Below are 23,379 nucleotides of genomic sequence, written 5' to 3'. Positions count from 1 at the left end.
CAGTAGGCCTCGGCCTCGTTTTAGGTGAAAGATTGAGAAGGGTGGGGCAGGGTAGGGCGGGGCCAGGGTTGGTCACGTGAGGCGGGCCTCTGAGGTAGCTGATTGGCTTGAGGCAGCGTCCTTCATTAAAAAAAATAGTAACCAAAATCCCGTCGACGCGTCCTGTTTTCTCGCGAGAGGAGGAGACAACCGCGACCTTCGGAGCTCCTATTCTAGTCCTCAGTGGAGCAGGAGGAGCTCGCCTCAGGTTTTCCTCCTGAGAGAGAGAGAGAGAGAGGCTCCGGCGGAGTCCGTCGAGGGGCGTCCTTTTCCGGGCGGGTATATTTCTGTGCTATGGTTATTATTATTGGCAGCTGCGTTTGATTATGTCCTCAGCCGTGTTTGTCTAATAAGCGCCATTGAAATTCCTGGATGGCTTTCTCTATACTGAGAGGATTCCCTTCAACTGTCCCTTGGGCTGAAATGGAGGGGAAGCCGCTTCCAGCATTTGGACGCCCTTTGCAGCCCTTTTCCTCTCAGAGGAACAAATGGCCCCGAAGACACTGCGGAAAGAATGACCCAGTTTCATCTGCCCTGGCTCAGTGCTAGGGAATCCTGGGAACTGTAGTTGCTCTGGTGCCACAATCAACAATCCCCAGCACTGAGGCAAGGCAGTTAAAGCGGCCTCAAACTGGACCATGTCTGCAGTGTGTCTCTGGCCAAATGTGTCCTGAGCTCAGGCTGCCAAGTAGATGAGTTTGTAAGAGGGAACAGCTGAAATGTAGGGCAAGTCCTGGGAAGCGAGGACCTGCCTGAGGGAGGATTCGAACCCTGGTCTCCAGAGCCCAAGCCTCACCCGCTTCACAAGCACCGCTCCCTCAATACGCAGAGGGCATCTTGTAGGGCCTTTGAGAGTAACTGGAAGCAAGGAGCGGGTTTAAGCTCTAGGCTCAAGCTCAAGTCTAGCAAAGCTCATGCTACCCGCTTCCTTATTTCGGTCTGAAAGAGACCAACATGCCTGTATCTTTGAATTCTGCTCACTCAGTTCAGTCTGGAATTTACCTCTCTCTCTCTTTTACGCTTTGAATAGATATTGCAAATGAAGAGGCCTAACAAGATTGAGACAGCAAGAGCTACAGGTATGGCGAAAGTACGCTTTTGTCTCATAAGCTACTAATGCAACTGAGATTTCTCAGCAACTCTTTGGGAACCTTGCTCCAAGTGTGAGAAGGGCACTTGCACAGAGGAATTGAAGCCTAGGTCTTTTCTGTTCATAAGTTATTATGTGACTGTTGCTTTGGAGGTAGTTGCACTATGTTTTTTATCATACATGTCTTTGTTTTTGGGTGCCTTCGTGTAGTTTTTGACTTACAGCAACTGTAAGGTGAACCTATCACAGGTTTTCTTGTCAGGTAACTTCAGGGAGGGTCTGCCATTGCCATCTTCTGAGGCTGAGAGTCTGTGACTTGCCCAAGGTCCTTCAGTGGGTTTTCATGGCTGAGCAGGGATTCAAACCCTGGTCTCCAGAGTTGTATTCCCAACATTCAAACCCTGGCTCTCTTATCATAGATAACCACTGGCTTTTCTTGCAGGAGCTGTTTTAGGAAAGTGTTGTTGTTATCTGCAAGCTCTGGTCTCTTCTTTATCACTGGTTATGTAGCTACATTCAGTGTGTTGACCTTCAGCAAAGTCACAGATGCATGGGACGTCCAAAGCATGACTAATCCAGATTCCTGTTGTGGGCAGTTGGTTGCCAACAAGCCTCAAAAGATAATTCCTGGAAATGTCTGTCGAAAACCCACTGAATCCCCCCAGATCACACGGAATATTCACACGGAATATTAAGTCACAATTCCCAGAAAATCCCCATAATGTTAAAATGGCAGATGTTTTTTGCAAATAAACGTAAATATAATTGAATAAAATATGGTAACTTATTTCAACTCTCAAAATCACCATTAACCAAACAAAGAATCTTCAGTCCTTTCAAGATATTTATTTTGGCATGAAGGGGGTTCAGAAGCTTTGTGCCAAATAGATGTGTTCAGATGCCCGCACTGCAGAAATAAATCCATTTTGACACCCTTTTAATTGCCATGGCTCAGTGCTAGGAATCCTGGAATTCTAGTTTTCGGAACATTTAACCTTCTCTCTCACAAAATCTGGTGTGACACAACAACACATTCCCAGGATTAAGCACTGGGCCATGGCAGTAAAAACGGTAGAAAACTGATGTCTGTGGAGTCGGAGTGAAGATGCAGCCTGAGTTGGGTCCAAGACCACTGCAGAAAATAATCCAGTTTGAGACTGCTTTAACTGCCCTGGCTCAGTGCTAGGAACCCTGGGAATTGTATTTGTGAGAAAGAGCTCTGGTGCCACAATGAACTACAATTCCTTGCATCTGAGGAAATACGCTTAAGTTTAGGAAAGCTCATGCTGCCAACTTTTCTTTCAGTGAGACTCAAAGGTGCTACAAGATCTCTATCATCATCCATTATTATTATTTATTATCATTATCATTATAAATCCAAATGCAGCTGAAGAAGTGGACTTAAACTGGCAACACTGATATCCTGTAGACTCATTCCTGGGGCGTGATCTGGAAGCGGAGGCAATTCCCTTGTCAAACAGGGAATCCGGGAATTGTAGTTTGTTGTGACATGTTGAGACTCTGCTTTTACCGGCCCAGGCTCCATGCATGGAATTCTGGGCTTGTGGTTTGTTTGTGCCCAGAATCCCATCATCGCAGGGACCTGCAGTTAGAAGCATGCCAAACTGGTTTATTTCTGCAGTATGGATGGCAATGGAAAAGAGAATGAAAAAGAGAGCACAAAACAAAATTCTTGGAAGACAGGGCAGGGATGCAACTTACCAGTGCTCTGCCCATGCTCAAGCATATTTAATCACTAACACACACACACCAGAACATTGCATTCACATCACACAACCCAAATGGTCCACCTCAAAGTACAACAACAACCCTGAGAGGTAGGCTTGGGGCACTCTGCCCAAGCTCAGAATTCAGACATTCAAATGTCCCTCCAGCAACACACAGAAGTCCACAACATCAAGCCATGATACCATTAACAGGAATTGCCTTTGTGTGCCTTAAAACTTATGTCTTACTTGGAAATCCAAGGCAATTGGGAAGCCAGGCAAAATCCCTCACTCCCTGCTCTCTCCAGCATTTGCCCCTGGAGCCTGAGAATGCCTGAGGGGGGGGGGCAATAATCACTGTCCTCTCTCTAATTGGCTGAACTATTCTTCCAAACAGTTGGGTGGGTTGGGCTTGCCCCTCCTGGCTCTCAGAGGGAGTCATTAGAGAGAGAGAAGAGAGAGAGGTTTTTCTCCAGCCCAGGGTTGGTCTCTGCAGCCTTTCAGGCTGGAGCTGAAAGGGCCAAAGTCGCCGAAAAGGCACTGAAAAAGAGCCAGGCGCGAAATCACACGGAAAGCTCTGAAATCCCTTGTTTCGCGTGAAAGTCGCGAAATTGGCAACACTGGGTATAATAAAAGCTCTCTTGTTTACCCCCGCTCTCTGTTTCAGAAGATATCCCTCCAGCATTCTCTGGTTATTATTTATTTCTCATCTTCATTGAATTCTGCTGTGCAGTAACATTATTATTTGTGCACCCTGGGAGTGTTTGCAGATATTTCAGAAATACCACAACAAGTTTGTGTTTGATTAACTAAAACCCAGGTAAGGAAGATGGCAGATCATTAAGGGATTTTAAAGCTCGTGGCCAGTGGGAGTACTGACATTGGCTCTGCTGCTGTCCAATATCACCTTCTTTTCCTAGTCCAGCATACAAAACTCATGTGCCGTTAGAAATGAAGGAGTTTTGTTTATTTTGACAATATTTATATAAGACCTTCTTATGTTTTCATGCATTGTTGTAATTTTGCAAAAAAATACCCTTAACAACTGAAAAAGCTATCAAACTTCTATGCAGATGAGATACATAATCCTTCTTGTTTGTTTTTAGACAACAACTCAAATGGGTTTGTTACCAGGAGCAATGAACAATGTGGTAAAATGAGAAAACAAATGGGTGTTAAATATTAACTAAGCAATTACTTTGTGTCAAGGGTAAAATAGCTTGGTGTTTGCTTTCTGTGATACAAGTAGCTGAACATGGAAGTGCTGCAGAAATCATTATTTCATGTCTGGATAGAAAAAGAAATTTGACTACCAGCTACACTATTATAAAATTTAATAAAGTCCATCAGGTATTACCATGTAGAACAGGGACAGATCACTGTACAAACAATACGTAGTGTATTTGAAATTAACAGATGTACCTATTGATTAGAGAAAAAAGGGGGAGAGGTTCAAAAAAATTCAGAACAGGAGCTTGCAACAAAAGCAAGATTAAGTGTATTGGGATAGTGGCTTCTCAAAGTCCATTCCATGTAATACATTTAAACTGACTTCTAGATGTGAACTTCCAAATCTTTCTTCATCATTACATGGTACACTTCCCTCCTCTGCAACGGAGCTACTGGAATTTTCCCAACCTGTTCTATTCAGTGGGACTGCCTTTCTAAAATAGGTGACTCTGTACTGTTTCGGTACCACAAGTAATTTATCTTTTAAACCATCTGTGTCTGTTTGTCCAGTTTAATACAAATGTTTGTCAAACAAAAATGTCTGTGAGACAGAAGATTTTTGAGGTGCTTAATTAATGTGAATTGCTGGTAGAATAAGACGATTTGCTGTAATCATTTTAATTCCCATGTATTCTCATTCTCTACTTGTGATATTAAACTGAGCTGATACAGTATAGTGGCTAGGACATAACTGTAAGCCAGAAAGACTTGAGTTAAGTCTTCCTGGCAAAAAGTAATCATCCCAAGCCTTCATCTTCACCATGGGGAAAATATCCTTTCATAAAACATTTTCTTGTCTCCATCCTTTCATTACCCACACAATTGCACTTTTATGGTTCATGAAATGAGAATATGCACTCTTCAACAAGATATGAGGCAGCTGTCTCTGTTCTTTTTCTAGATGTATTTTACTAATGGGTGTGAGCAAGCTAGATGTGTTATACAGACCCTTCTTCTTACTAAGCTCTTCATTCAAGGATGGGGGCGGCCAGAAGACCTGAAAAGTAAATTGTATCATGCTATAACTCATGATTGAAGTATGCATGTTTTCCATTATTTAATCTTAACAAAACAGTGTTTCAAAAAGACAGAGTCTGAGTGAATTTTGAAAGTTTAAAGCATATATTTTAAATAGTGAATCAATGGAAAATTCTTAACACATGTAATGTAAACAAAGACTCATACAGTGCGCCCGTGTTAAACGCGGCTTGAGCAATGCGAAAGCCACGCAGGAGCGCATGGTGTGCAAGGGGTGGCACGTTCCATCGCATGAATGGAGCGCGCTCCCATGGTGTTTGAATGGGGCTTGAGCAGCGCGTTTTTCTCTATGCAGGGGGGTCCGGAACGGATCCCCCGCGTAAGAGAAGGGTGGACTGTATTGTGTGAATACATTCCCCCAATAGAGCTTGATCCTTTAACTCTCACTGTGTACAATTGTCAAAATGTAATCATTTTAGAATTACAGATTGTGGGTGGGGGGGGAGGAGGTTGAACTGAATGTCCAGTCCCAATTGTAAAATTACCTTTTGACATAAAAAGCATATTTGTGTGATTTGGTAGATTTTGTCTTAAAATATCTGAAGCTAGTTCCTATTTTTTTAACAGAATATTTGAGTTCAGAAGATTATGGGAAACAGGGAAAAATGTCAGAATGGTTTCAAGAGATTATCCAGTGCATATTCACAAGGTATTAAAACCAATTAATTTAATTGTAACTTAAGATTCTATTTTCATCTTAATTAGAATGTTTTTCAAAGAGAGTTATCTTGTGTTGAAAAAATAATACATGCAGAAATGAATTTGTATTTATCATGTATCTCGTCAAACGTGATTTTGGAAACATCGGTGAATGTAGTTTTCATTACCAACCATTATTGGTGTGTTGAAAATAGGGAAAATGCTTACCCTCTGTTCTTGGGATGTAGAAGACTCAGGCCTGTTACAGACTGCCAAAATAAAGCTGCTTGGGTCCTTTGGAGGTATGCTATTTAAATGATGCATGGGTCTAAGAGTCCGGAGGTCGCGCCAAAGCCAACTCCTTCCTCAGCACGGGAGTACAGCTTTGGTGCAGCTTCCGGATTCTAGATGCATGCATCATTAAACAGCATACCTCCAAAGAGACCCAAGCAGCTTTATTTGGCAGTCTGTAACAGACTCAGGGAGGAAATCAATGAATCAAACCTTGATTTTTACATTTTGAATATTGTGGTTTACTCTTAAAATCCAGGGAAAGAGATGAATGATGAGTTTTAAAATAAATTTAGTTTAACTTAACTCTCCCAAGTTGGAGCAGAACTTCCACCATTTCTTGCTAGGGACAGAATTAATCTGGTATGAAAGCTCAATTCCACTGTGCTTTTGGCTAAGCTTCTCATTTTGTTTTTCCTGAATACTAAGCAAAAGATTAACGATCAGCTAAAGCATCAAATTTGTACATACGTGCTGGCTTCCATTCTGATTAACTATCTAGGGTATTGCCTAACTATAGGAATTCCAGAAACCCAAAAAGCTGTCTTCAGTTGAATATTCGGCTGATCTGAAAGGGAGAATGTTTTATTTTTCATTACTTTTCATTTAATTTTGAAGCAACACTACTGGAAACCCATTAGAGTATTGGAGCTATTAAATAGGAAACATTACCCAGCTTTTACATAGGGTAGTCATGCAAGCCTAGAACTCACACATTATTTGCGACTATAGGGGCAAAAACAGACCATCCGATAGAGCGGTGTCCCAGTGCACTTTCAGTGCTGGATCTGGGCCGCAGCACCCACACCTGATCTGGCAGTTTGCCACTCTAAAAAATAAAGACAAGCCATTCCTTTTTAGAGCGGCAAAAGCCGCTCTTGCTGCGCCACGGTAGCTTTTCGACAAGTCTTTGGCGCAGTGCGTCTAAATGCTGTGCCAAAGAAACGCATGAATGCTGTACAGTCAGGTGTGCGCATGATGCCGGTCAAGGAAGAAGTCAGGGTGGCCAGCAGCAGTTGCCACGTCCCCACTCCATCCTGATACTGCATTTAGTTCTGTGGTTTAGCCCCTCATTACTCAACATCAAGGGTCCTTTCACATTGCAAAGTTATAACACTCTGACTCCACTTCAACTGACATGGTCATCCTATGGAATCCTGGGATTTAGAGATTTATGATTCAAGATTCTTAGGCACAGGATGTAACAATGTCAGTTAAAGTGGAATCAAGTGCTATATGTGTTGTGTTGAAAAGGCACCAATCCACTTTTTTCCTGTGCCCTTTTCCATCCATTCCCAACTTTTTGTGATATCTTGTCTAATGAAGATATCTTAAAAACTTGTTACCATTTTGCACATTTTTTGTGGTCCCTAAAGGTCTGGCTTGACTGTAGATTTTGATTCCCCCCCCATCATGTACACCTATTTTAAAAGGAATGGCATGCCCCCCTCCCTTGCAGTTTTTATCCCTCTGTTCCCAAGCTGCACTACCAGCACCAAAGACACAGATAAGCTTTTATTTAGAAAAAGGAAAGGAACTAATGGAAGCCACGAGGTTTATAAGAGAGTCCCAAAGTTCTCACCATTCTGAACTGGTACTGTTTCTTGACCTGTCCAGTTAAGAAAAGCTGGAATGTATCTCCCTGTTTCTGCTGAGGCTTCCCAGTTGCCAGTTAGCTCCTCACATTTCTTCTTTCAAGCTAAAGAGTTTTGCGGCTTGGGAAAGGGGTGGGCTACTTGAGTTTGCATGGACTGATTTTAACTCAAAAGAGGCTTTTAAAAGAGAAAAGGTTTATATTTCTTCATCATCATGAACTGTAACTCTGTTAATTGTTTTAAATAGCTGTGACTTTGTAGACTATACTTTCACCAAAATGCATACTTGATAGTTACAGAAAAGTACAATACTGTTCCTTTAGGTTGAGAAACAGTCAGACTGTAAGATCCTTGATGGCACTTTGTTCCCCCTTGGCCTATGTTCCAGATATATGCCATCAGAATCTGTCAAAGCAAGGTAAGAGCAAACCACACTGTAAGTTATCAAGTCTCTATCAGATTGAAATGGGCTGCTGACAATCACTTGTTTCAATGATTCCAGAATGCATAGAGAACAGAGAGAGCATGCATTTGGTGCTGACCTGAGTGTGCAGAGTTCTGATCTGTGGAGAACAGTAACTATGGCCTGTTACAGACAGCCAAATAAAGCTGCTTCGAGTCACAGTGGAGGTATGGTGTTCAATGATGCATGCATCCTAAGAGTCGCAACTCCAGACTGGAGCGTGGCTTTGGTGTGGCTTCTGGACTCTTAAGATGCATGCATCATTGAAACACCATACCTCCATTGTGACTCGAAGCAGCTTTATTTTGGCTGTCTGTAACAGGCCAATATTTTGATGTATGCAGGCACACCTTGGTATAGATCTTATTTGTCACTACAAGAAGGGTGGAGTTGAGACAAGGACATATATTCTGATATGCCCTCTGTGTATTCTTTTCAAAATTTCTGTAAAGACTTCAAATATTGTGGAAAAGATGACACATAAATATGTCCTGTTACTGAATAAAGGTGCACTTGGCTTGTAAGGTTCTGTCATGACAAAGTCATAGCAGGAATAACTAGTGCAGTCAGCACTCATTGCATGTGCTCTCTGAAAACTCTTGATATTCTGGCTTTGAATTTGCTTGGACAAATGTAACATATGAACAAAAGCTTAAATCCACTTAAATTCAGGGTCTATTCTCCTTGGAATCACCAGTTCCATTTAGCCCAAAGTTAAGTTTGTATCTCTCGTTTGAGATCAGAATGTATGTAATTGAAGATAATATTACTCAACCTGTATGCTGAAATGGCACTAAATAATTCATGGTCTTGATTCAGCAGAGAGATTAAACAATATGATTCCTCTTTTGTACGTACTTTCCAGGTTGGAGAATTACTATAATACTGGTAGATTTCCCATATCCAGAATGTTTTGATCCCTTTCCAAAATATTGGCAAACAATTTGGTGAATTTAGGAGTAAGCATATTTGATTCTTATTTAAAAAAGGAATTAAGAATAGCTAAAAATATTTAGAGAGCAAGTAGTTTGCCTTGTGATCTTGAGAGAAGGCTGCACCTGAAACAACTTAAAGCAAAGCAAAAAACCCAAAATAAAACCTGAACAGACAGATCACAAACACAACAGCAACCCCACCCTATGTGAGAAGCAGAAGTATACAAAACTTCTGATAACACTTGCACATTTTGTGCACCCTCAAAGTGGGTTATGTTACTATTTAAACTATCTCTGTATCGATTAATTACTATGCCCAGACTTACAACACAGATTGTGCTTATTAGGTATATGTATATTATAAAATTCATTTATTGCAGATATGCATATTTTTCCGCCAAGTTATGCCAGATAACTTGAAAATGATATTTTCCATCTAGTCGAATGTAGCACAATATGGATGTAATGAACGTGACCCTCAGTTCAAGTCCCACTGTAATACTGCTAATTTTATTTTATCTAGATATTTTTTTAAAAATTGCTTTCTTTTTCATAGGTTTCAGTTTATAGTACCAAAGAGATGGAACAGCAAATATAGACCTGTGTGTATTCATTTAGCTGGCACCGGGGACCATGTAAGCAAACAGCATTATTAATGCTTTTTAAATCAACCTTTTATATCAGTGGTGTTCTCCTCATCATACTTTAATCTTTTTCTTCTAGCACTTTTGGAGACGACGCACTTTAATGGCCCGTCCAATGATTAAAGAGGCATGTATGGCTTCCCTGTTGTTAGAAAACCCATATTATATCCTTTTTTGTTTGAGGAAATCATATCTGTGAAATATAAATCTAGAGAAGAAAGAAGCTGCTGCACAGTCAACTGTACAGTTCCAACATAAGCTTATTTGTTGATTTATTTCATTTATTTATATGCTACTGTAAAGTTGTAATGGGAGGAACAAGGAGGAACAACTTGTAAAAAAGAGACAGTTGAGACTTGACAGTTGGATGAATCAGAGTCAGTTGGGAGTGATTGTGTACTGGGTGTCTGAACTGATTTAAGGAAAAAGATCTGACATAACTTAGATTGAACATTATTATATGTTTAGAACTAAGAACTAGAACTTGTTGAATTATTTACTATTCTACAAGATATAATAAACCACATTAATTCTCTTGTTAATTTGTTACCTATGACCCTTAACCCGAAAACAAGGAGTGGTCATGCTTACCATGAGGAACACAAAGCTAACACCCTAGCCCATAGTGAGATCACCTGGAAACCTGTTCACCCCAAATCCAAGAAGGGATTCTGAGGGGGAACCTTGGGCTAGGGTGACAGTGGCAGGCTTCCAAGACTAGGAATTGTGGGGCCAGTCTTGGGACGGCAAATGTCACAGCCGTCTTTCTATTGAATTAGGGCCCAAGACGTCTCACAAAAGAATAAGTGAAAAATAATACAATTTTAATACACAATTAAAATCATCACAGTAAAATATAAAATCATAAAAAGCATACAAAAGTTTTAAAAAGTAAAGCATCCTTCCTTCCCATAAGAATCCTCTCTGCAAGCGATTACTCATTAAAAGCCTGCTTAAACAGAAAAGTCTTTGCCTGCCGATGGAAGGAGAGTAGAGATGGGGCCAGCCTAGCCTCATATGGAAGAGAGTTTCTGAGGGTGAGAGCAATCACTAAGAAAGCTCTCTAGTGCTCTCACCAAACAAGCCTATGATTGTGGCAGGACCAAGATAAAGCCTTGTGTAATAACTTTCTGCATGATTTATGCATGATTCCTATACAAATACCTGTAGGTGTGTTATAAACCAACTTTAAAATTGTGGGTTTTTTCTTTTATAATTTTTTTTAATATTCTGAAAATTATACAATACATAACACACACACACATATATATGTTCTTACATTCTAATACATTATATCCAAATATATTTAATATACCACCTCAGTGCTGCCCTTACCCTAAGCCATTCCCATCCTTATATTCCATCCAAAATTTCAGTTAACCTCATGAAGCTAATTTTCCATCTTTTTTTTCAATGCTTTTTCAATAATTTTTTTCCATATCTAGTCAAAATCATGTCTTTTCCATAATCCTTTTTTTACTTTCAATGATTGTGGTTTATAATTACCTATTCTACTGGAGCATTATTGGTTTTGGTTGAAGACTGCAGATTAGGGTTATAAAGTATGTGTGGAAATACATATACAGAGGTATATGTAACCATATATGCTATATGTATATAATTGTATGTATGCTTCAAACATTTTTTGAGATAATTCCTTTTATCAGCCATGTTTTTGAACCCAGATATTGCTATTTCAGATCCCTTGTTTACAAATTAGATTGAGGAATATGAACAAGAGACGTTTAAAGTAAAATTAGTGGGAAATAGTTTGGGTAGCCTTCCCTTTAAACAGCTGTCATGTGAGATACTGATATCACATTTCAAATAAAGAGTTCAAGAAATCTGTTTAAAGGGTTTTCTTGGAGCTGCTGAGAATCAAACACATTTCATACCACCACCAAATCTTTTTTTGACTGCCAAAAAACCAACATGAGAAATAATTCATATTCCAAATTAAGATGGCAGACTCTTGTTTAATACAATTCTTTAAATGAAACTGTAGTTCAAGTGTTGAAGCATTATGCCGGAAGGTGAATGTGCTTCGTTATCTTTTTATCTGATTTAAAGATAATGTTTAAATATATCTTTTGGAATAAAGTGGACCTTCCTTTTATATTAAGTGTGTGCCTATGTGTATATTTGTTTTTTCCTTCAGATAAACTTATTTTTTTCCATGAAATATTGTACAATATTCTGTAGTAAAAACAATTTACACAGATAGCTCAGTTAACTGATATTTAATGTGAAGTCGAAGGCTTTCATGGCCGGCATCCATAGTTTTTTGTGAGTTTTTTGGGCTATGTGGCCTTGTTCTAGAAGAGTTTCTTCCTGATGTTTTGCCAGGATCTGTGACTGGCATCTTCAGAGAGCTGATATTCAGCAGTAACTGATATTTACTTTAAATAGTTTTATTCAGAGTCATTTCTGTTAGAAATGTCTATGCTGTAACAGTCTGGGTTCAATTTTTCTATTTGTCAGAGAACTAGTTTAAGTTAAAATAACTTTTAAATATTAGTGTGCACCTTTATTTCATTTTACACTTTTAAATTAATAGAATTTTAATGAAAGTTTGAAACCTGGAATATATATGCATTTCTGCATTAACTTCTTTGACTCATACATATACATGGCTGCAGAAAACCTAAAGATCAAACGTAAGTATCCATCGTATCTTACTGTTTCCTTTCTTCCATCTTTAAACTTTTTATTTTGTTATTTTAGGGGGGAAGTTTTTCAAGATATGATAGTCCACAATTTAATTGGGGACATTGCATTCAGCTGTTTAAGAAACTAAACAAATTTGATGATAATTAACTATTCATTAATTATAAAAATGTTCTGGTGAATATTTGTTGAATGTTTTCTGATCATTTAATTCTTTAAGCAACTAGATGCTAAGGGGTTCAAACGTATAGAGATTAATTGTACATTTAAACTGACTGAAACAAGTCCCAGATCGTGTTCCTGTTCATCGATTTTATTTTGTTGCGTGTCTTCAATTTGTTTCTGACTTATGGCAACTCTTGGGCGAACATATCACAGATTTTTCTTGGCAAGATTTGTTCACAGAGGCTTTACCTTTGCCTTCCTCTGAAACTGAGAGAGTGTTGACTTGCCCAAGATCAACTGGTGAGTTTGCATGGCTGAGTGGAGATTCGAATCCTGGTCTCCAGAGTCATAGTCCAACACTCTACACCAAACTACTACACCAAGCTAGCTGTCTTCCCATTTTATAGTGGGTTAAAATAAATTGACCTGGGGAGCTGGTATAAAAAGCGTCTGTTCATACTTGTTGGGGTGAACAAAACATGTATGGATCTCCAAACTAAAATTGGAAAGAAGAGGAACAAAATCTGCGACTTTTTAATTAATCTGGATGTGCCTTAAATTAATACCTGTACTGAAAGTTCTGGCTAACTTTCATAGTCATAGCCTGCTATGGTAGGCTGCTAAAATCAAAGTTGCATATTTTTAATGTTGGTTTATCTTTGCTACTGTAGCCACAGTTGCTGCATTCCTCAGGAATAGGGGGAATTATTTCATTTCTGGTAGTAGCATTGCAAAATCAGTTCAAGATTATAGTAGCACATATTTGCAATGAACTAATTCTGGATTATATAATTTATCCAACACTTTATGGTGACAAGGCTCATATCTTTTCCTCTTTGGCATGTATTCTTACAGGATCAATATGCTATGTTTTTTGTCGTGTTTATAAAACATTTTGATGAAAGAAGTGAACAGATCTGTTGGCCATAATCCAGTATTAACAGTTTTGGGAATTGTACTTCTGTGTACTTTCAAATACACGCTTGGTCCCCTGTATCCAGGGGTTTGACATTTGCCGATTCAACCATTCATGGCTTAAAAATACATGTTTTTTTAAATTCCAAAAAGCAAACCTTGATTTTGCCATTTTATGTAAGAGATACTATTTTAATAGGCTATGATATATAATGGAACCTGAGCATCCATGAATTTTGGTATCCACAGGATGTCCTGGAATCTGACTGTAGTTGAAATAGCTGTGTCATTGAGGCCACTTTGTCTAGACAGCAATTACTGGATTAGCTAATTGTCCCTTAGCTTTTCTTTCATTTGTTCAGCATATTTTAACACATATATTATTAAATCTATCTCAAACGAATTTGTGTGTGAGTTAAAATGGCTATCATGACTATGAGTGCAACAATTCTGAAAATTAAGTTTGCTTTTTTTTTTTTTACTTGGGAGGAAAGAAGGTCATGTCTAAAAAATGTCTCTGACCTGTTTGTGATGGGAGGAGCTCTTGTGCTAGAATCAGCAGCTCTTTTGCACTGGTTGGAGAGAGAAGGCTATGGACCCCTTGGGATGACCGGAATATCTATGGGAGGACATGTAAGACCTTTTTTCCCCTTAAAAATAGTAATTCCATTGAAGATAGTTTATATTATTCAATATTGTATCTAAATAGTCTAGATTAGTTGCTATTACGTATTGCAAAATAATCATCAATACGTGAGATAGCTAATATGTGACACTGATATAAAAAATAGCCTGTACAGGTTTGGATTCCTGATTTCATATTCTGTTAGAAATATCATTGATTTAATACCACTTAAATTTCAGGGCCATATCAATAGTACTTTCCTTCCAGAGTAAGGAGATTTTACTTGTCCTGATAAGACTTTTTTCCTTCTTTTTTACAGATGGCATCATTGGCAGTGTCAAACTGGCCTAAACCATTACCACTAGTTCCTTGTCTCTCCTGGTCTACAGCTTCTGGTGTTTTTACTACGGTACAGTATTTCTATTGTAGTTAATAATGTACAGTGTTAAGCTGAAAACATAAAAACATGTAAAGCTTTAAAATTAGAGATATTATATTTCAATATTAAAGATAAATGATGCTGCTGTGGTGGTGGTACCCTCTGCATCCCTTAGAACAGTGGTCCTCAAACTGTGCCCTCTAAGAGATTTTGGACTTCAGCTCCCAGGAGCCTCAGCCATTTTGGCCAATAGTCTGGGATTCTGGGAACTGAAGTCCAAAATTCCTTAAAGAGCACAGTATGGGAACCACTGCCTTAGAACTTCCTGATAACTGGGTCTGGAGGGTTTCCCAACTATTCAGGGCAGGTTTTTGAGGAGCAAAGGTGGCTGCAAGGGGATGACTACCCTGTCTTGCTTCTGCTGGATTCTGCTGTTTTTCCAGCAAAATTTCAGCATTTAAACCTGCCCTTTGTGTTACTGGGTTAAGAATAGAGTTCATCAAAATTTTCAGCTGTTCAGGATAATTTATAAACTTTCTCTAGTTTTAAAGTGATGGTGTGTGAGTCAGAAGAGCTCTCAAAGCCTCATAGACAACTGTTTGGATAGTTCTTTCACCCATGTCTTTGTTTGATGATTGCCGCAGGGAATGTAATTTTATATAATTTAGGGAGTCTATCACTGCTTCAGATTTCAGTTTTTGATTTTCTGTTCAAGAAATAACTGCCTATTTAAATTTCAGGGTGTGCTGAGCAAGGCAGTGAACTGGAGAGAACTAGAGAAGCAGTATTATACTCAGAGTGTTTACGAAGAAGAAATAATACAAATGCTTGAATACTGTGGAGTAAGTGAGCCTTTATTATTTTCCGTTTAATATTAGCCCTGCCTAATATTTTAAAGGGTTTATTTTAGTGTCACAGTGCTGAAACGCTTAAGCAAAAACACATTAAAACTGAAGCAGATTTATTTGATGGTTTACTACATTTGTACTATATGTTATTTTCACACTTCTGCATATCAACTATTAAATTAATGTGATGTTTTGTCAATCTTTGGGACAGAATCATCTGGGTGCTAAACTGTTCAGATGGTTTCATGGCTGTATCATTGACATCACTTCAGCCATTAAAAAAAAAAATAGTAAACCTATAGAAAATATATTATTTCTGTGTAATGCTGGTATATCTAAAGCTAATGATGGTTACATGTTTGCCAGATTTTTCATAAAATCATACCTACATAGGAATTTAACTCAAAAGGTTTACTGGTATCTAGTCATAACATTTATACAGGTTGAATCTCCCTTATTCAGAATATCAAAATTGAAAATACTCCAAAAACCAAAACTTTTTACATGGGTGGCTGAGATAGTGACATCTTTGCTTTCTGACTATTCAGTGTACACACACTTTGTTTTATACACAGCATTATTAAATTGTATTTTATTAAATTACTTTCAAGATATATATCTAAAGTGTGTATGAAACACAAATGAATTTTGTGTTTGGACTTTGATCCCACCTCTTAGATTTCTCATTGTGTATGTATATGCATATATAGATATTCAGAAATCTGAACCACTTCTGTCCCGATGATTTCAGATAAGGGAGATTCAACCTGTGTGTAGATTATGTGTTAATGAATTTATTATCTGGTTTGAATGTATAATTCCCTAACACAAATTTATTATTAACCATTAATCAAAAAGCAAAACTTCAAAGTACATTGTTGACATCAAGTCATAATTCAATAATGCAATAAATGGCCAATAAACATTAATCTTAGATCTTTATCATTAGTCAAATAATGCTTTGACCCTGAGTGGCAGGGCACTAATGCAGCATGCTCCAGACCACATGCTACATTTAATTTTATGTAAGTTATTTCATAGCTCCCTTTTCTTGATATGGACACTGGTTTTTACATTTCCAAATAGTTTCTCATTAAACATTTCCATTTGCTAATGGTGTGATGTTAATCACCATCAAGTTAACTTTGACGTATGTGAATGAAACCCTGTGAATGAGAGAGACCTGCAAGTCACTCTGTCTCATCTACAGCTTTGCTCAGGTTTTGCACACTCAAGGCTGTAGCTTCCTTGTTTCTGTCTACATGTATGCAGTTTTCCTCTTTTTCTGCTGTCTTCTGCCTTTCCAAATTTTATTGTCTTTTCTACTGAGTCTTCTTATGATATGTTCAAAATATGACGAAAGTAGTACCATTTGAAGTAGACATTTTTTGCAAATCCACATAAGCAAAAATGTACTCTTTTAATATCCAAGGCAACATAATAGAAAGTACTCAACAATCTAGATGATAGATTATTAAATCATTTGACACTCTTTGTAGTGAAGCTTATGATTCTGCTTTTGTTGGTCAGATTTGAAAGGGATGAAAATTCACTTACCCAACTTGTCTCCTGAATACAGTACAAACAGGAGGGAAAGAAGCTCACCACAAAGTGTGATGTGTTCTCTGTCATTTGTCATCTGGTTAAACTGATTAACATATTTTTCAGCTTTTTTATTTAATCACAATTTTGAAAAATTGTCATTCTCAGTAGAGTAAATTGTTCTTAATGGGAAAAATTTAAGATTTAAGGCTAATGAATTTACCTTGCAAAATCCAATATCTTAAATGTCAGTATGTGCTGACTTGCCATGAGGCAATTACCATATTAGATTATGTCTTGGCTAGTTGGTGAAAAAAAAGCAAACTTTTGTTAAAATACCAATTTAACTAATAACTTTATGCGTACATTGAAAATTGTTCAAGCATGCCTTAACTGAATAGGTGTTTCTGTTTAGACAGATTCATTCAAGATGGGACAAGACTTTGTTAAAAACTCTCCCAGCAGTGTGGACAGTTTGAGCAATCTGGATCTGAATTCCAGTATGCTGAACCTGGATATCAGAAGCAAAGTTCTGTCTTCAGAAAGCGGTTGCTCTCTTAGCACTAATAGAAACACTCTAAGTGCCTCAGGAGAAGGACTGTTAGTGCAAGAGGGACCAAAAATGCAGTGCATAAACCAAACATTTTCAACCAGCAGCAGTAGCAATAAGAACTTTTCCAGTGAGGAGAAGAATCTTATAAGTGGAAAAAGAGATCGTTTACAAAGAGAGTCTCTCAGGTTCATGAAAGGGGTGATGGATGAATGTACCCACGTAGCTAATTTTTCAGGTATATATTAATTTTAATATGAGTTTTGAAATTGCTTTCTTACTAGTTTCTTGTTCTTATTTCATCCCGTTTTAACAATACAGTACTTTATTTTATCTTGAACAGTCTTCAGGTTTTCATACCTGCCTTGCTAAATAATCCCATTTGAGTACACATACCTTCTAAACTTGAAATTCCGCCTCTCTTACAAAATCTCACGCTCCCATTTCCTGCTTCCTGGTTGCTTAGTAGGACCAGGAATGTAGCTCATATTGAAGATAACAGTGTTTTTAATACAATCTTCTTTGAAGCATAGCATGATCACTAGCAGCCTTAGTTCCAAAGGTTCTAACAGGTTCAATAAATATTTCTAGAATTTCAGTAAATCACCAGGAGTGTAATGAAGGATAATACAAAGCCACAGACCATAACATGTTGAAATGATGGGGCAATGTGATCTGTGTTTGTGTGCCACAGAGGAAGGACACTCAGTGAGAGAGATACTGAAAATGGGACCGCAAGGTGAACACCAAACTATTGTATATTATAGGATTATACTGATTAGTACCCAAGCAAGTACAGCATCCATAGAATACCTAGTAGGAGTATAAAAGCTGGTTCCATTCAGATGATCCTTTATACATGTGTTGTCTTGTCATTCCACCTAATCATTGGCAATATTACTTTGGCAATGAAGAAGAAGCCCATGTTTGTCAATTGCCATTTGCTGAAGAATTTGCTTTAAATCTTCATGGAATTAACTTAGCAGTATTAAATCTTTTGCAAACATCGTTCCCAAAATTAAAACATAGTATCAATATATTTTGTTTCAAAAACTTCTCAGTTCCAGTTGACCCAACACTGATCATAGTTATACAAGCCAAGGAAGATGCTTATGTTCCAAGAACTGGAGTGCGTAGCCTTCAAGAAATATGGCCAGGATGTGAAATCAGATATTTGGATGGAGGTCATGTTAGTGCCTACCTCTTCAAACAAGGATTATTCAGGTTAGACATTCAGAATAAGCAGTGAATATCAAATTTAGCTTTCTTGCTGTAACAGTACTGTATTTAAGTGCTAAGTGTGTATTTTCTGTAGTGCAGTCCTGTCTGTAGTCAACATTTTGAATTATGTGAACAAGCAGAATTGAACCTTGGGCTTGTGATCTCCCCTGTCCTCTTTTACAATTTAATCCTGGCTTGTTCTCCCAGAATTTGGGCATCGTAATAATCTCCAGTCTGACAAATAACTTTTTGTGGATAAGCTACTCTTGTGTCCACAGCAAATTAGAGAGGACCTTGTCAGACACTTTAAGGCTGCATCTGCACTGCAGAAATAATCCATTTTGGCAACACTTTAACAGCCATGGCTCAATCCTATAGATTTCTGGAAATAGTTTGTTTGGAACCAGGGAAGTCTAAATGTATCACAAAATGACACATCCCAGAATCCCAGCATTGAGCCATGGCAGTTAACACGGTGTCCGACTGAATTATTCTGCAGTGTGGGTGCAGCATAAAAGATGGAGGAATGATATGAGAAACTTGAAAGAATATGTATAGTCTTGTTAAAACACTGATTTTGGACCAATCCTATAAATGAAAGATGTACCTTCATTAGTGGAGTTAATAGTCTGTTTCTTCTCTTTTTTAGGCAAGCCATTTATGATGCGTTTGATCGTTTTCTGCAGAAATATGCTGTATAGTCCTGTCTTGTTGAACTGCTGAGTTTCCTTTTTACATGGATGCTCATGTTAACTTCATTCAGAGAATAAGCTTGCTCTAGGTTCAGTTAATGGTCACCAGCTCGAAGGCATATTTAACAGTGATTAATACATTAAGATGTAATCAGTAAAGATAAACTTTGAATTTTCATTAGTTGTAGTTATGGAAATTTTAGCACAATTTGTTAATGCTGAGAATGTCAGAGGTTTGTAAAATATTTTTGTGTTTGAAAAGTAATTTTATGTGGAATGTCCGTATCCATTGAAGAGAGACCAACACAGTACTCAAGACTTTAAAATTTTACCATTAAGGTTCTTGCTCTAAAACGTTATTAAAAGTTCAAAAATGCCATATTAAAAAGATGCAAGATAATGTGTCCAGGGAAACTAGATTCATCTTAACTTACTGAAAGGTTTTATTAGAAATAGAAAAACAGTTGTGTTGACTCAGGAAGTAATCACTGATCTGATGCAAGCCTAGTTCTTGCAAGCTGCTTTATAAACTGGCCACACCAGCCCCATCATTGGTTATTAAAGAAAAATGACTTGTCAGTTTTCATCTCTAATAAATTAAAGCAGGAGTATAATAGTTTGCTCTTATTTTAAAATGGAAGTAGGGTGGAGGAAAGACATGGGCACTTCCCTCTTGGAGGATTTGTAAAACTTTTTAATTGGCTGAGTTGCCCCACCTGAAATGAAAATAAGTATGGAGCCTTCCATAAATACTGCATGTGTTATGGTTTTGATAAATGTTTCCTTTCTAAGCACACACACATACAACCATTTAACATCATGCTGAACTGGAAATTTTAATACTATCATATGTATTAATTTTATATATATCTGCAACAACTGACTTGTGAGAATTAACAGTTCTTTCTATCCAAGTGATACACTTCTTTAGTAAAACAATTTTTCTCTTATAAATTTCACTGATAGAAGTTACTGTTCACGATAATGGTGTCAAACCAGGTTGGAATAAATATGGAGAAGTACAAATAGAATTACACTTTCGCAGCAGGGTTTTTGCTCGCATCTCTGCAACCTTTTGCAACTCCACCACAAAACGCGCCTGAGTATTGAGGGTTCCTCTGGCATGGGAGAGGACACTCAGGATCAGGATGGGGTAGCTTGTCCTTGCCTTGGGCAAGCAGAAGTGCCTTTCTCCTATGCAAGACATCTTCAGATCCATGCTGTTTTGTACATTGCACAAAGTTCTAAATTTACATACAAGGCTGAAAACAGTTTTTTTAAAAATCTTTTAAATGGAGATAAGTCATTGAATTGAAACATGTCTTGATGTACCAGATCGGCAAAATGTGTTTTTGTATGTTAAAAGTAATGAGAACTAGGTACTGTCGTGTTGGCATTTCCAAGTAAATGCCAACCTTTTTTTATAAACTGAAAATGAAACATTGTATTTTTATTTTATAGTAATGGGAAGTATGTATGTGCTGTCTGTTAATTGGCTAAAAACTTATTCAAGCACAAAGTCAATAAACTATATATATAAAAAAGCTTATTTGAAAGCATTGTGCCCATTTCATTAAGACTGTAATTAACACACTTACTTAGACAGGATTTCTGAGTAGAGTAAGAGTTTTTGAAGATTCATGTCTGGTATCAAGTAATATCCTTGAAAGAACCAAAACCTAAAGGTCAAAGACTGACATTAACTTTTTTGTTAACTTCACATTTAAGAAGGTGCTCCAAGCGGAATTCCAGGTTTTAATTACATTCAGATATTGTAAAGAAATAGTGCATTATTCCTTGAGAGATTGTAAATTACAATCACGTGAAACATTAGGAATAAAATATTAAATTGCCAGTAAAGTCCACTGAAGTTATTCCACTCATCAGTTGTACATCTAAACCTGTAGCCACATGAATGCACCTGTTGCTTTCTTTGAATGTTCCTGGTTTTTATACCAGGTTCCGAATACCATTGTAAAAAGTGGCTTGAAAGATTTTGAAGAAAGTTATCTGTCAAGAATTAGTTTGTCACATAATACTTTTTCTTGCTAGCACAATAGCATAAAAGGTTGCCCTCTCAAATTTCCTCTAGTAAGAAGAATAGCACGTTTCTATGGCAGGCATTCTGTTGGTTAGTCCCAGTTAGAGTAGAACCATTCATTCAGTTAAAATGGTGAGTCACTATGTAGGCAAATGCCATTAATTGAATGGGTCTATGGTAATCAGGAATAACAAGAGAATTGGGGCCTTTATCTGATATGAGATCTGTGCAGGTATTTTCCTGCAACAAACAAAGGAATAAAACAGGGAAGCGACCTGGGTACCTAACCAAATCTGATCTCTGTGTGACAGATGAAAACCATAAAATGTATATATGTTTTGACTGAATGCCTTCAGAAACTTACCTGCATTCTGGAACCTTGCATATGGTTTTTGGAGTGTATCAAAAAGTCTGTCTAAGGGGCTTTCTTCACTGCCATTTGGGACGTCCGGAGGACGTCCCATTTTAAAAAAGGGGCGTCTCTTATAGACGCCCCTGGGCCTAGTACGCACTCCGTCCGTACAAGATGGCGCCGGCCCTTCTACATGGCCGGCGCCATCTTTGCGTATCGGACGCTGAGCGTCCGTACGCGTCGCGTCCTTTGTGACATAGCGAGTGCGCCCCTGGAGCCGTCTGAAGGCTCCGGCTCCCCCGCGGACCTACCGGCGGCGGCGGCAGAGCGCTGCAAAGTGGCGGTATGTACCCCGCCTAAATGTACCTTCATTATATGAAGATTGTTAATGTATATATTGTGATTAGTTTAGTCATGGATATGTGTTTTCACTTCAACAAAATGTTTTACAGTATAATTACTGTTAGCTTAAGAGTATTCTGTGCTACTATTATTTGCCCTTCAAGGACTGGTAGTCTTTTCCAGGCTAGCAAAGAACGTGTGGCCTTATGTTTGAATATCAGCCACTGTGCTCTAGCTCATTTCCTCATTACTAGTAGTGGACTAATGTTAAATGAAAATCTTTACTAATTTAAATGAAAACGAATTTCCAAATTATGTATGCTTTTTATTTGATTGCATTTTATATTTTCCAATAAAAAGCTTGCAACACCTTAACACTTGCATGCTATTCTGTATTGTGAAATGCTTTACTGTAGACCAGGGTGAGATGTAGCGCTCCAGATTTTTGGTTGGAGTGCAAGTTTTGGTAACCCTACCCAGCAACATTGGAGGTGGGGGAGTGATTCTCTATTGCTATATCCAGGTGCCTAAACACTAAGCCTTAATGGACTTTAAAGAGCTGGATGATCAAACTGAATGCATCGTCTAAACATTTGGGTTCTTTGAAAGTTACTTCTTATGCTGACTGTTCCAAGAACCTGAAAAATACAGTAGTTCCAACCAGGTAAATACGTCTAGGTATAGAATACGCCTTAAGTAAAATTGTTACATAACGGTTAAACCTAACTACTGTTAAATGTAACTTTCAGAAAACGTATACTAACAGAGAGTTCAGTGGCTGCCAGAAGTTTGGATTAAAATTCTTCAGCCATAATGACTGGGACTTGAAAAAACTGGGTGGGAACAAGTTACTTATCCCTGTGTTCTGAGCTTATTTTGGACAATGAGTGAGTTGTCATTTCTTAGGAGATGTTATATGAATGCATGTAACATCTTCTTAGAACCTGGCTCTGAGTAAAGTGGATTTCAAACCCTTACATAAAATTATTCTTTGTTCATACTAGGTACTTAAATGTTCATACTTAGAATTGCTGTATGCCATCTTAGCCGCACCCAGGTCTTAATTTTTAATGTTTACTGACCAAAGTAATCAGCTTCTTAAGAGATAAAAAGGTAAAGGTGTAGTCCCTTGATGTGAATGTCTAGTTGCAACCAATTGTAAGGGTGATACACATCTCTGTTACTAAGCCGAAGAGCCAGTGCTGTCTGAAGATGACTCCAGTGGTCGTGTGGCCAGCATGACTGCACCGAACGCTGTTACCTTCCCACCGAAGTGGTACCTGTTTGCACTCAGGCCTCGAACTGTCAGCCTTCCAATAGGAATCAGCATCTTAACCACTAAGCCACCA

The 23,379-nt window shown here is 38.1% G+C and overlaps 1 protein-coding gene and 1 long non-coding RNA gene across 2 annotated transcripts; both read left to right on the top strand.

The window, feature by feature from the left end:
- Window positions 1-161: 161 nt before the first annotated feature.
- LOC121931078 lies at window positions 162-5,091 on the top strand. The gene is made up of 3 exons (XR_006104065.1): window positions 162-318; window positions 1,070-1,118; window positions 4,988-5,091. It is a non-coding gene; the product is annotated as an uncharacterized LOC121931078 (long non-coding RNA).
- A 4,679-nt stretch (window positions 5,092-9,770) lies between these two features.
- ABHD18 (abhydrolase domain containing 18) lies at window positions 9,771-21,150 on the top strand. The gene is made up of 8 exons (XM_042468359.1): window positions 9,771-9,855; window positions 12,321-12,348; window positions 13,928-14,071; window positions 14,383-14,472; window positions 15,183-15,284; window positions 17,248-17,620; window positions 18,444-18,606; window positions 19,253-21,150. The coding sequence occupies exons 3-8, from the start codon at window positions 13,970-13,972 to the stop codon at window positions 19,302-19,304; spliced, it is 882 nt and encodes a 293-aa protein (XP_042324293.1). The 5' UTR covers window positions 9,771-9,855; window positions 12,321-12,348; window positions 13,928-13,969; the 3' UTR covers window positions 19,305-21,150.
- The last annotated feature ends 2,229 nt before the right edge of the window (window positions 21,151-23,379 follow it).

This window comes from Sceloporus undulatus, chromosome 5 (assembly GCF_019175285.1).
Source record: "Sceloporus undulatus isolate JIND9_A2432 ecotype Alabama chromosome 5, SceUnd_v1.1, whole genome shotgun sequence".
In the NCBI taxonomy this organism is placed as follows: Eukaryota; Metazoa; Chordata; class Lepidosauria; order Squamata; family Phrynosomatidae; genus Sceloporus; species Sceloporus undulatus.
This window is presented reverse-complemented; position numbering and strand designations above follow the sequence as displayed.

Coding starts and splice junctions, on each gene's coding strand:
- ABHD18 (XM_042468359.1), top strand. CDS start 13,970: ATGGGAGGAGCTCTTGTGCTAGAATCAGCAGCTCTTTTGCACTGGTTG. Junction 17,621..18,443: donor CCACGTAGCTAATTTTTCAG/GTATATATTAAT, acceptor AAAACTTCTCAG/TTCCAGTTGACCCAACACTG. Junction 18,607..19,252: donor TTCAAACAAGGATTATTCAG/GTTAGACATTCA, acceptor TCTCTTTTTTAG/GCAAGCCATTTATGATGCGT.